At 38.1% G+C, this 13,576-nt stretch overlaps 4 protein-coding genes across 4 annotated transcripts in view; 2 read left to right on the top strand and 2 right to left on the bottom strand.

Annotated features, from left to right (window-relative positions):
* Positions 1–82: 82 nt before the first annotated feature.
* On the top strand, positions 83–997 carry LOC108977245 (uncharacterized oxidoreductase TM_0325-like). Its single transcript, XM_018946849.1, has one exon. The coding sequence runs from the start codon at positions 124–126 to the stop codon at positions 889–891; it is 768 nt and encodes a 255-aa protein (XP_018802394.1). The 5' UTR covers positions 83–123; the 3' UTR covers positions 892–997.
* A 3,486-nt stretch (positions 998–4,483) lies between these two features.
* Positions 4,484–9,600, bottom strand: LOC108977236 (RUN domain-containing protein 1). Its single transcript, XM_018946836.1, has 4 exons — positions 8,548–9,600; positions 7,716–8,464; positions 6,155–7,036; positions 4,484–5,371 (listed from the first exon to the last, which is right to left on the bottom strand). The coding sequence occupies exons 1-4, from the start codon at positions 9,445–9,447 to the stop codon at positions 5,182–5,184; spliced, it is 2,721 nt and encodes a 906-aa protein (XP_018802381.1). The 5' UTR covers positions 9,448–9,600; the 3' UTR covers positions 4,484–5,181.
* An 833-nt stretch (positions 9,601–10,433) lies between these two features.
* LOC108977266 (protein bcn92) lies at positions 10,434–12,006 on the top strand. Its single transcript, XM_018946879.1, has 3 exons — positions 10,434–10,647; positions 10,722–10,842; positions 11,734–12,006. Exons 1-3 carry the CDS (start codon positions 10,568–10,570, stop codon positions 11,809–11,811), a joined length of 279 nt encoding a protein of 92 aa, XP_018802424.1. The 5' UTR covers positions 10,434–10,567; the 3' UTR covers positions 11,812–12,006.
* Positions 11,996–13,576, bottom strand: part of LOC108977265 (6-phosphogluconate dehydrogenase, decarboxylating) — a 4,964-nt gene continuing 3,383 nt past the window's right edge. The window contains exons 4-5 of the mRNA XM_018946878.1: positions 12,599–13,469; positions 11,996–12,538 (exon numbers count right to left, since the gene is read on the bottom strand). Coding sequence (XP_018802423.1) covers positions 12,196–12,538; positions 12,599–13,469 — 1,214 coding nt within the window. The 3' untranslated portion in view covers positions 11,996–12,195. The remainder of the gene's footprint in view (positions 12,539–12,598; positions 13,470–13,576) is intronic.

The raw sequence follows: 13,576 nt of genomic DNA, 5'->3' as shown, positions 1-13,576 counted from the left end.
TTATCAGCAAACCAGCACTTGAGTGAAGGAAAAACATTATAAATTTGAAAAAATAATCACACGCCTTCACCACCAACGCACTTAAATAGTTCAAGCACGAAGCCACTGTACACATTCGTTACAATGAGTTTTAACGGTAAAGTTGTGATCGTAACAGGTGCCAGTTCTGGCCTTGGTGCCGGCACCGCCGAGGCATTCGCGAAACGTGGTGCTAAAGTTGCGCTTGTCGGACGAAATGTCGAAAATTTGAAATCGACTGAAGCAGCCTGCAAGGCAGCCAATCCCAATGCCGAGTTGCTGCTCATAGCCGCCGATGTCACCATAGATGCGGAGCGCATCATCAACTCAACATTGGAGAAATTCGGCAAATTGGATGTGTTGGTCAATAACGCGGGTATTTTGGCTTACGGCAGCATCTTAGACATAGGCGTAGAGCAATTCGACTCCTTACTCAATACGAATTTACGTTCCATCTTTCTGCTGACCAAATTGGCAGCACCGCATCTCATAAAGACACAAGGCAATATTGTGAATGTCTCGAGTGTCGCTGGTACGCGTACCTTCCCCAATACGTCAAGCTATTGTACCTCCAAGGCGGCGGTTGATCAGTTCACCAGATGCATTGCCTTGGATTTGGCGCCAATGAATGTGCGTGTGAATGCTGTGAATCCTGGTGTTGTGGTAACAGATATTCATGCACGCAGCGGCATGACCGAAGCCGACTATGCGGACTACATGCGCCGTGCTAAGGAGACGCATGCGCTCGGACGTGTAGGTACGCCTAAAGAGGTGGCCGATACCATTGCCTTTTTGGCCAGTGATGAAGCTTCGTTCATCACCGGTGCTACTGTGCCTATCGATGGTGGCAAGCAGGCGATGTGTCCACGTTAAGTGCAATAGGCTAATTGAAATACTCGAAGTAGAATATTTTGTAAATTTATGTGAAATAAAATTATAATAATTTGAGGGTTCGTTACCGTCAATTTTATCACAGTTACCGTTGATGGACTTTCGCTGTAGGTTTTTATGGTTATTGGCAGATAGTTATCCAACCTGTTTAATCCATGGTAAAAACATTGGATCACATTTTAAGTATAAATTGTTTTTAGTTTAACTTAATAAGAATTTCAACTAAAAAGTCAAACCTTCTATCCAAAATGCCTCAATATATGGAAAGGTCTATTCGAAAATGGTTTAATGGATTTATATATTCAATTTGCAAAATATGCCTTCACATTTCCTTATATCATATAAATATATGTTTGTCAAAAAAGTCTTGCGGTATTTTTATTGAATTTTCAATTGTTCATAACATTTTTTTTTTTTTGACAACTCATGCCCAGCTCTTGACCGATGCTACGGCTGCTACTATGCCGGTCTCTTTCGGCCAATTCAGCGATTTTATCACAATTTTCGACGACAGGCCTTCCGGAGCGTGGCGCTTCTTCGACCACCTCTACACCAGAACGAAAACGTTGAAACCATCGTTGGCTCGAGATGCATTTTTGCCTTTATCGTAGTAGGACTGTAAAATATGCCGTATTTTCTCTTTATTTTGCTCCATTTTTGCGACGCTATAACTCACGAACACGACAAACAATCAAACACGTGTTAGCGCGTGAAATGAGCTTTCCAAAAAGGTATAGCATGACCCGATGTGACGAATAAAACTAGAACTACGCGCTCTCAGCGCCAACTAGCGAAAATACCGCAAGCCTTTTTCGACAACCAATATATTGGAGAACATATGAGGTATCTTAATAATAAGACTCCTGGTATCGATAAATAGTCTCGGTCTCAGTTTGATACACCTCAGATAAAAAGTGAGATTAAGTAGATGAACTTATTAGAGGGTGATCCATTTCAAGGTTCACTACTTTTTTAAGAGAAAACACCGAAACTTCAAATTTAAAAGGGACATTCTTTGGCATTTAATTTATGAAGATTATCTCTTTCAAATTTTGGCCCCGATTAAGTTTCAAATGGTTTTCGAGTTGAATCCAATTTCCGATGACTCGTTTGAGTATTTCTTTCTGGTAACTGGCGAACATCAAGCATGATGTTTTGCTTAGACTTTACATATCCTCACAGGAAAAAGTCTAACGGTGTGACATCACACGATCTTAGTGCCCAATCGACCGACCCAAAATGTGAACGTATCTGCTCACCGAAGTGTTCTCTCAATAAATCCATTGATTGATGCGATGTGTGGGAAGTGGCGCGGTTTTGGTGAAACCAAATGTCGCCGAGATCACGAGCTTCAATTTCAGGGTCAATAACAGTTGACAAATTTAACTTTACTCTTCCTTTACTTGAACTCAGATCAACTTTAATTTATTTTTGTTATTTTATCTTTCGTTTCCAATGGGCGCCTCGAGCGCACAATTTCTCAAGGCTATATTTCCGAAATTATTACTCAGACAAAGTTGAAAATTTAGGACAATATGCTAGATGTTTTCGATTTTTTGAAACCCGTAAACCAATATAAACCCTTAAGTATAATCCAATTTTTCATAAACTTGTTATAAGTGTCGGATGAGTTGGCCATCTGTGACTTCGCCGAATTTTGGTACATTTTTTGGAGCAATACTCTTTAGAAAGTTGGACTGTTCTGAGGTCATATTCATAAATCCACGTCTCGTTGCCAATAATAATGATTTAATGTGAATATTTGGTTATTAGGTATGTTCGCAAGCATATCTTATGCAACCTCTAATCGACCTTGTTTTTGCAAAAGTTTTAGGTATCTTGGTTGTGAGCCTAGCATCAAAAAACTTCATACCCAAAACAAAGGTCCATTACTCGATAATGACTTTCTGAATGACACCGTTTTCATGCGCAGCGGTTTGTTACTCTGCAATGATATATATGATAAACTTGCATGCATTGTGGTAGTGACCATACAAATAAATACAGTTGTGTTCATTAAAATAGTAGTGTAACAGCTTTTTATATTTAAAGAGATATTTCCTAACATAATCTGACTTGTCCAGTCAACGAGAGTTGTCTTATTGAGAAATGATAATGAATAATAAAACTAAGGAAACAAGACACAACCTACACGGAATGAAAACAGCAAATCCATCAAGTAGATCACAGCTTTGGCTGGTGATCAAGGAGGCATGAGCTCAAATCAACGCGACTTTTGCGACTGCGCAAATACCGATGGTGGCCCAGCGTTGGCCAAGAGTTCGGTTTGGTGACTCCATGATCTAATCGATCCGGTATGAACTCAAAATGAGTGAGGATTTCCGAGTCTTCAGACAAGTGTACTTTTAGGAACCCAGACTCACTGAGTCTGATGGCAACTTTCGTAGGCATACACCTTCCGACGATGTCTACGGGCAATATCTGCAAGATGGTGTTAAGTGCCATGGTTATAGTGGATCTTAGTGCACCACAAATGCTGATAAGCATTGAATTCGCTCGAGTGTTTTTTTGCAAGTGTGGTCTTTTCTAGAGCCCCTGTACCACATAAATATTCCATAGAACAAAATGGGCTTGACTATGTTGTCGTAGAGCCAGAGGACCACTTTCGTTGAGAGACCCCACATTTTGTCAATGGCTCGTCTACAGCTGTACAAGACAATCGATGCCTTTTTTGCTCTTTCTTCGATTTTCGGCTTCAATGAAAGCTGCCTATCAGGATGAGCTCCAGGTATTTCACTGTATCCGCTCGTTGTAGACGGATGTTTCCCATTTGCGACAGCGGTGGCAGTGGAATATTGTATATTCTGGTGAATAAAATCATCTCGGACTTATTTGGGTTGTTTTCAAGACCGTTTACGACTGCTCAATCACTCGGCAGCCTCTTTTTAGTCCAAGATACAAATTAAGTAAGAAAATAAAACTGTGTGTATACATATGTAGAAATAGCTAAAAATTATTTTTTAAACTCATTGTTTGTATTTTTAACTTGAATTTTCTGTTTCATAGTTAGAACCCAACGGCACTACTATTTCCAAGAACACCGCTGTATGTGGGCATTTTTGCACTTGACGCGAAAATAATTTAAAAATATGATTTTTTTATCTTTTTTACTTTAGCTTCTTTTACGTTAGTTTCTTTATTCGATTAATTTCTTGTTATTTGTATACTTAGACTAGAATATATTTATGTAGGTATATCTAAGTATTATGACATGCACATAGATTTACTACATATTAATTATGTTATTTAATATATTTTAGTTATAATTTTTACTGCATTTTTTAAATATATATTTATATGTATATATGTATTTGTGGTAGAAATAAATTGTTAAGAAGGCTCTAGGTGAGTTTATATGGGGACTAAGGCCTTTCACAAAAGTTTTAATTCTTTCGCAAAACCAAATGTGTTTGTTGTGAACTAATGCTAGAAGAATAATTTTAACTAATTTTTTTTTTTTTTTTTACTTGACTATGATTTGTAAGTTTAAATAAAAATTATTAAAATATTTTTATAACATTTTAAAACAAAAAATAATAATTAATTTGCTAGCCCTTAAGAGGAAATATCAAACTTCTTGCTAGATAATTTGGAGTAGAAGCTCTAAATAAAGTGAAAATAGTTTCTATGACGCTTTAGTTCAAAACTAACTGTACTTCGACTGCAAATCAAAATCTTAAATCAAAAGACTTTAAATATTCGAGAAAATTAAAAGAGCGCTAAAGAGTGGTTTTGCTTATTTGTAAGTTTGTTTGTGTGGGTATTTGGTATGTTTACATAGCATTGTATTTATAAAAGCGCTACTTAGATATTATTTAGTTATCAAATAGTCAGATACACATTAGTTAACATATATATTTATATAAATGTAAGTATGTACGAATAGAGTGATGTTAGACTAGAATAAAATGGACTAGAGTTTGCTTGATACCTTTCAACATTATTACATACAACTTGTCAAACCATTAAATACACACTGACATACGCAACTATTCGAACTTCATGAATACTTGAGCACAACACATCAATAAATGCGCTTACTAATTTGGAAGAAATTCGATTAGTTCTGCAATAATAATATAAGTACAATGATTTCTTTGGGTTCGTTTTTTACTACTTTAATGTTAGGATATGAAAATAATTGCCCAATGGATGTCATACACACATACTTATGCATAAGCACTTTGCTCACTTAACTATATCTATTGTATATATATGTATTTATGTATTTATGTCGATTAGTTGATAATTTTAAAGGTTTCTAAAATGTCGTATAGCCAAATCTACGGGCAAATCGAAATCATATTTGGTTAGCGCGTCGATGGAGCGCAGCGAGTCACGAAAACCGGTGCGTGCAACATAACTGTTGGGCGTGTAGTAGGTGTCCACCAAATCGTTGCAGCTGAAAATCAAATTTAACCACTCGACCAACTGATGGCAGCTGCGAAATGAGATAGTGAAAAGTATTAGAACAAGAAAAAACGTTAACTTCGGTTGCACCGCAACTAGATTCCCCTTTACATGTGCATTTCTTATAGCATAAAAGGGTATAAAATGAGTTCTAGCTTGATTTTATTATGTCATTTTGTATGACAGCTATATGATAAAGTAGTCCGATCTAAGCAATTTCTTCAGAGATTGTATTACTGGTATAGAGAATAATTCATGCCAAATTTCGTAAAGATACCTCGTCAAATGACAAAGCTTTCCATACAAGTACTTCATTTCAATTGTTCATTTTATATGGAAGCTATATGATATAGTAGTCCGATCTAAGCAATTTCTTCAGAGATTGTATTATTGCTTTAAAAAATAAAAACTGTCAAATTTCTTGAAGATATCTCGCCAAATAACAAAGCTTTTCCTACAAGTACTTGATTCCGATCATTCARTTTGTATGACAGTTATATGATATAGTAGTCCGATCTAAGCAATTTCTTCAGAGATTGTATTACTAGTATTGAGAATAATTCATGCCAAATTTCGTAAAGATACCTCGTCAAATGACAAAGCTTTCCATACAAGTACTTGATTTCGACCGTTCAATTTATATAGGAGCTATATGTTATAGTAACACGATATCGATAGATCCGACAAGAAAGCAGTTTTTTTGTTGAGAAAAGAAAGTGTGCCGGGATTCAGATCGATATATCAATAACTGTACCCTCAAGGCATAAAAACTAAAAACTGAAAAAAAAACTTCCAAATACTTAGTTACACTCACTTGAGACCCGCACAGACGAACGCCTTGAAGTGTGCATTGTAGCTACGCTTGTAGGGCCGATGCATGGCGATTATCATGCCCACTGCGCTGAGGAAGCTCTGCTTCGCCGTGACCGTTTGCGCGTCGACAATGTTCAAATTGAAGCTCTGGGAAAGCTTACGCGCCGGCGTATTATTAAATTCATCGCCATTCTTCAGATAATAGTACTCCAAAATGAGTTCCCAAGCATGCATGGGACGACTGCCGCCACTGCCGAAGAAGCCGCCTGCGTTCACATCATCACAATCGTTGTCCGTATAATTGGCATTGTAGGTGGAAGAGAAGGCCGCTGACGAGACGAAAGATGTAGCGCTGGTCGTATCCCTGCCACGATAACCCTGTTCGGCGGCAAAAACCGGGGACGGATTGAGGCAACGCATGAACGGCACAATTAAGCTGGATGTGGCCGATTCCGTTTCCACACGCAGTCCATGCTGTATGAGTCGCAGCAGTGTCATGGAGAAATTCTTGCGCACCGCCGTTGTTAACTCTTTGCTTATGGTGATAATGGAGTCGCCGCCCTTATAGCGCGCACCGTGCGTCTTGCGACAATGATTTCGTTCCCAGGCGTAACAATCGTAGGTGTCGTCATCCGAATCGGATGATACAATGTACGCTTTCAGATCCTTCCGTTGCGCTGTCGCATTGGCTTGTTGTATGCGCGCACTTGGTGGAACCGTAACGGTACCGTTTTGTGCGCTTACCGCCATTGTTGTATTGGTAATGCGGCTGGTATTCTTCAGCGCCCGCTTCATGTTGGCCAACTTTTCGCGGTCGAAACTGAGTGTGGCTGCAAGGGATGCCACCTCCTGTATGTCGACCTCCAGTTGTGCGCGTAAATCCCTGAAAAATGGTGGAAATTTATTTCGAAAAATAATGTCTCTTCAAAAATTTCTTTTAACATGTACAATCAATCCGGCTCTTGAAAACAAAGTAAAACATTGGAGAACAAATATTTTAAGGGACTACTGCGGAAATTTCTCGAGGGTTTCTTTGAATTGGGGAGCATTAAGCTTCGGTTCTGCCATATATATTACAGGGTTTGTATAAATGAACTTAATTCCGACCTTAACATGAACTTAGAACTCTGCCTCTGACCTTGTTTGTTTCTAAAACCATACCGACTTTGTTTAAATCCTCTATAATCTTTATTTTGAGTCTCAACTTGGAGTCACCTCGGGTCTTCAGTAACCAAAATAGTTGCAACGGTTATTTAATACCCCTTTTGTTGTAAGTTCAAACGATGCGAACAGACTTCTTCTTTACTGGCGTAGAAACCGCTTACGCGAACAGACTTAGGTCGCTAAAATAACAACTCTTGGATGGATAACATCGTGCTCAATTGTGGTAGTGTATAACCGGCTGTTATGAAAATTGCTCAAACTCTCTCTCTCTCTCTCTCTCTCTCTCTCTCTCTCTCTCTTACCAACTGCTAGCGCTTTATTTTAGGAGCTCAATATTCATTCCATCTTTTTGAACCAGATAGATTCACTTCTGTGAACCTTTCCACAAGTGTACTCACCCCCAATGATTGCCTTTCGATGTCTTTTTCATCGCATTCTTCTGAAACTGATCGGCCTTGGCGCCAAAATGTGTCGTGGCGAACATTTGCATCAACAACGAAGCTTTATCCAACAAACTATGAGCCTTGCTATTTAAAGTCTCTCCACTATCTTGTTGTGCGGCATTCCGACTTGTATTTGGATGCATTGTATTCAGAGTATCCTGTTCGGTAGCGTCCTGCTGTGGTGACACAAGTTTCTTCCGCACTTTTTCACCTTTCTTCTTGGCAGCATAACTATTGTAGGGCTCATTCAGTTTCTCATTACCATTGAGTGTCTTCATTTTCGAATCCTCTGTATCGCATTGCAAAAAGGCAATAAAACGTTCCAGATCGGTGATCTGAGTTTTCAGCTGCGCCACTAATTGTTCCTTCATGCGCAGCGGACCAACGAACTCGCCAATGGCGTTATCTACATGGTTCTTCAACTCTTCCGAACTCAGTTCGGGTAAATCGCGTTCATCCACTTGCAGATTGAGCTTATTCTTTAGCTCATCAATGATTACCTTTTGTTTCTCCAGTAGTATATGTTGTGGCAAGACGGGGGCACCTGATTCATAAGCCAATTTCTCCAATTCACTTAGTTGGGATTTCAAATGTTCGATCAGTTCGAATTGACGCTGACGCACAGCTTCATCGTCGGGCTGCGAATGGCTAGAGGAGTCGGCATTTGTAGCATTTGTTTTACCTACCGCGGTAGGAACGATTGGCTACAAGAGAGATTATTAAAAACAAAAAAAAATATTATTTAAAAATATTTCCAGTAAACGCATTTCACCGTGATTTTACTCACTTCCGGTATACCGCGAAACGCAAACTCCTCCAAATCTTTAAGTAACTGATCACGCTCATGTGACGGTGCCTCCACAATTTGTCGCACCCGTAACTGGACATGTGCGAAATGTGAAGTCAATGCCATCAATGAAGTGGTTAACAGCTCCTGCTCCTCTTCCATGCTTCTCAAACGTCCCAAATCATTAGTATCGCTACGCAGCATTTCTTGGTTATCCTGACTATCGGAACTCAGCAGTTCCAACTCCGATTCAGGACTAAGCAATTCGGATGTCGGACTCATTGCATCATCGTAATTCGCGCCTAACGGCGACCAACGCTCACTCAACGGATGCGGTGATATATGATCGAAATGTTCCGCTGTCAATAAGGTGTCGTCATTGAAAATGCCATTTGCTTCCTTGCATTGTGCGAACAATTGTAGCTCGCTATTCGACGTGTCATGTAGTGTTGATTTCCCTAGGCTATCTTTTACCGCCACCTCTCCTGCTTCCTCCTCCTCCATTTCCGCCCCGTCTAGCTGACTATCCATCATAAACTCATATGCTGTCGGTTTGTGTGCAGCATAAAGGGTGGTTTGTGCGAAAGTCGGCGACGGTGTAGCGGGTGCTGAGTTGGGGGTGCTTGCCTCCATTAGCGTCGCATCAGCTGCATTACTTTCGCTACATTGACTATTGCAACGACGCTCAAGAAAAATCGTTTCATACTCGTCAAGTTGTTGACCTTCGTCCCCTGTATCATCCCCCACGTCTGTGTGCTTATTTGCCACCTCCACAAGTGCAATTGCACAAACACCGTTTTCTTTGTTGTCTGCCACATTGGATTTAGCAAGCAGGCTGCTGAAGTCCTCATCGAACTTTTCTTCCATCTGTTCACTAATCCGTATGCTATTCATTTTCATTAAGTTTTATATGCACTCTCTTTATACACTATATACACATGGAGAATGTTGATATTATTTTCAAGTATTCGCTGTAAATATTTTGCAACATTTCTAAGCAAAAGTGCTCAGCGAAAAAATCAATTTTATTCAATTAGCACAACGTCCTCAAACAACAAGTATTCGGAGAAAAACTACGAATGTACAACGAAGACATATGGTGTAGTTTTGTGACACTGATTACGGTATATTGTAATAGAATAACGGAAATCGTGGTGGCGTTACCTGCTGCGACATGTTTTTTTTTTTGCAAATTCTTGTAAAAATAAATGAGGTTGCGAGAGAAAGAAAGAATTTTTTTTTAATTTAGCAGTACATTGATATTTTTATTTAAAAAAAAAATAAGTTTAAAGGAAAGGTTTTGAGTTATAAAATTACTTTTTTTTTTAATTTTCGTATTTACTTTTTTTAAATTCAAATTCTACTTTACATAAGTTTTTTTATTTTCATTATATTTCAATTTATTATTTTTTATTTAATTTTTTGTTTTTTTTATATCTATTTTTGGTTTTCATTTATTATTTTTAATTTTTTTATATTTTTTACACCTTTTATATATTTATATTCCATTTTTCTTATTTTATTTAAACAATTTTTTCTTTTATTTTTTTTCTTTTATTATTTGCTTAAATATATGTTTTATATTATTTATATAAGTTAATATATTCCGAAATTCCGTTAATATAAAACGAATAAATTCGTTTAATTAATTTTTTTTTTATTGATTTGTTAAGTTTTTAAACTTATTCTTAAAAAAAAAACAACTATAAGAAATTACTTTTGTTTCCAAGTCTCACACATTTCCTCTAAACATAAAACATGTTTGCTTAGAGAGCAAACCAATTGTAATAGCACCCTGCATGTTTCAATGTAATAGATTAAAGTCGCTATCAGCTGTTTCATGTATTTATCCGCATATGTTTCTGACATTTCGCCATACCGATTTGTTCGCCATCAGCTGCTAAGTTTTTATGGGGTTTTAATGCGTTTGCGCCAATTCGTGTATTTATATTTTAATATCAAAAAATTGGTGTACCTCTGACCGGCAAAACAGAATTTACTTTGACAGAAAGTTGCAAAAATGTCAACAAGACGGCAAGTAATTACGATTTATCGCCTACTTTTGCGCGAGGCTGAAAAAATCCCTGCCTACAATTTCAGGTAAGCTTAGCAGACCTAAATAGGTTGGTTGCCTGTTATAAAAAGTTTTCATAATAAAAAACTGTCTCTTTTAGAATGTATGCTGGACGGAAAATACGCGACACATTCCGTGAGAATAAAAGTATTAATGATTTTGCAGTTATCGATCAGAAGCTGGCAGAAGCTAAACAAAATCTGGAGCTTGTGCGGCGGCAGGTTAGTAAATTGATGTTTATTTTTCGTAACTGCTTGCTTTTTGATAAGCTATGTGATAAATAAGTTATAAAGATTTGAGGTTACGCTGCTGATGGCTACAGAAAGTTGCGGAAAACTTTCTTTTCTCACCCAGAACCATAACTATGACATATAGCTGCAAGAAAAAGTGATTTATTTATATTCACGAAATTTGGTACGGATTATTATCTAATACACAAATATGTATAATCTGCGAGATCTCTATAACATATGGCTATCATACAAACCGAACGATCAAAATTAAGTGCTTGTTTGGAAGCTTTTTTACTTGTGACCGGTATTATAGCTTCAAGGCAAACAAAGTTAACGTTTTTCGTGGTTTTTTTAGCTTCCAAAAGCGTAATTATTCCCATTTTTATTAAATCGTGCAAAAAATGTAATTGATGTGTGAAATAACTATAAAATGATATTTTTCAGCGAATAATATTCCTAGAGGAATCATTGGCTGTAACAAAATAATATTAAAGCAATATGTTTCATTTATTCATTAAAGTGTTAACTAGTTATATTCATGTTACTTTTGTTTTATATACACATATTTATATTATGTACGTGTAAATGACTAAAAGAATCAAACCCAAGGCTATATATACATACATAAGTACATTTAAATACAAGCTATAATATTATGTGCATATTTTACATACATTGTTCATAATGACGAAGCGTTTCCGATACGTACATATGTATGCACATACTTTATTACAATTTTTATCTCCCGCAATTATCTTTAAAAATTATGAAATTCAGAAAAATTCTTGAAATCAATATTATATTATATATATAAAGAAATTTTGTTTATATCTTATTGATAAACATAACGCTTATCATCATCCATCTCTATATTTGCAGGTTATCATTGGACACCTGTACTCGGCCGAAAAACTTGTCATTGAACAGCCTAAAAAAGCACTGCGTCGCTCAAAATAAAAGCGTAAATGTTTTTGAATTGCCCTAAATAGTACTATTGCAACTTGTTATATTCGCTACATCATATTAGAATTAGCAATACTTTGACAATTACATTGTTTATATCGCAGTAACTGCAATTAGGTTAGGAGGTTAAAATTTGAGATTTCAAAGAAAAGAAAAAAAGTTGAAATAAAAAATGAGCTTTAAATGTTACGAATTTGTTTCTTTTACTACCCACTTGCAATATTTTTATTTACACCATCTGTATACATGCATGCATGTATGTATGTATGCGTTTAAAGTAATTACATACGGATATGAAATTAATTGCTAATTATTTTCTAAGAAAATGGAATGCCTTTTTTTAGAAAACTAAAGTTGCGGCATTTTGTGGCATGAGTTTTACGCCAGGTATGTACTGGCGGAAACATTGCCACCGGTGCCGGTCCAATTGGTGTGCACAAATTTACCCTCAGCACCTAAGAGTTCATAAGTATGGGCGCCGAAGTAATCGCGTTGCGCCTGCAACAAGTTGGCGGGTAATTTTTCGGTGCGGTAGCCATCGTAGAACGAGAGTGCGGTCGAAAGAGCTGGTACAGGGATGCCCCAAAGGAAGGCATTGGCGACAACTTGACGCCAAGAGTTTTGGCCAACTTCAATTGCCTTCTTGAAGAAGTCATCCAACAGCAGGTTCGAGAGTTGTGGATTGCGGGTGTAGGCCTCCTTGATGTTGCCCAAGAACACACTGCAAATAAAGTGGCATTGTAGAAAAACTATTACATAATTGGCCATGCATACGACTTACCTGCGGATAATGCAACCGCCGCGCCACATCAACGCAATGCCACCATAATTCAAGTTCCAGTTGTTGTCTTTGGCAGCCTCACGCATCAACATGAAACCTTGTGCGTATGAAACGATTTTGGCGCAGTACAGCGCATGCTTGATGTGATTTAGGAACTTCGGTAAGTCGTCCACCTTTGCCGTTACCCCGGGTCCGCTCAATTGTTTGCTGGCCGCCACACGTTCATCCTTCAGCGCGGAGAGACAACGTGAGAATACCGCTTCACCGATTAGCGTTACAGGTACACCATATTGCAGCGCTGCAATGGCTGTCCACTTGCCTGTACCCTTCTGTCCAGCTGTGTCGCGTATGCGCTCCAACAGGTAACCTTTGTCATCCTTGTAGTTCAAAATGTCGCGTGTGATTTCGATGAGGAATGAATCCAACTCTTCGCTATTCCACTTCTCGAACTCTGTAGCCATCTCGGTTTGAGAGAGGCCAAGCGCTTTCATGATTTGATACGCTTCACAGATCAATTGCATATCACCATACTCAATACCGTTGTGTACCATTTTGACGAAGTGTCCAGCACCGCCTTCGCCGACCCACTCACAGCATGGTTCGTTATCGGCTTTGGCGCAAATGGACTGGAAAATAGGTTGGATGAGTGGCCAGGCTTCTGGATGACCGCCGGGCATGAGTGATGGTCCATGACGTGCACCCTCTTCACCGCCGCTCACTCCGGAACCAACGTACAAAATTTTCTTAGCGCGTAATTCATCGCAACGACGTGCGGTATCTTGGTACTCGGAGTTGCCACCATCAATGATTACATCGCCGGGCGTTAGTAAAGGCACCAATTGTTTAATGAAGTCATCCACAGCGCTGCCGGCTGTAAAAAATAATCCGAAATAGTATTTAAATACAGTTTAAGGTTATGTTTACGTATTTTTGTATGAATAGTGAAATATGTAAATCAGAAAACGTATCCGAAATAGT

This window comes from Bactrocera latifrons, unplaced genomic scaffold, assembly GCF_001853355.1.
Source record: "Bactrocera latifrons isolate USDA-ARS-PBARC rearing strain unplaced genomic scaffold, ASM185335v1 scaffold_86, whole genome shotgun sequence".
Taxonomy (NCBI): Eukaryota; Metazoa; Arthropoda; class Insecta; order Diptera; family Tephritidae; genus Bactrocera; species Bactrocera latifrons.
The sequence above is the reverse complement of the archived record's forward strand: the minus strand, read 5'-3'. Positions and strand labels throughout refer to the sequence as shown.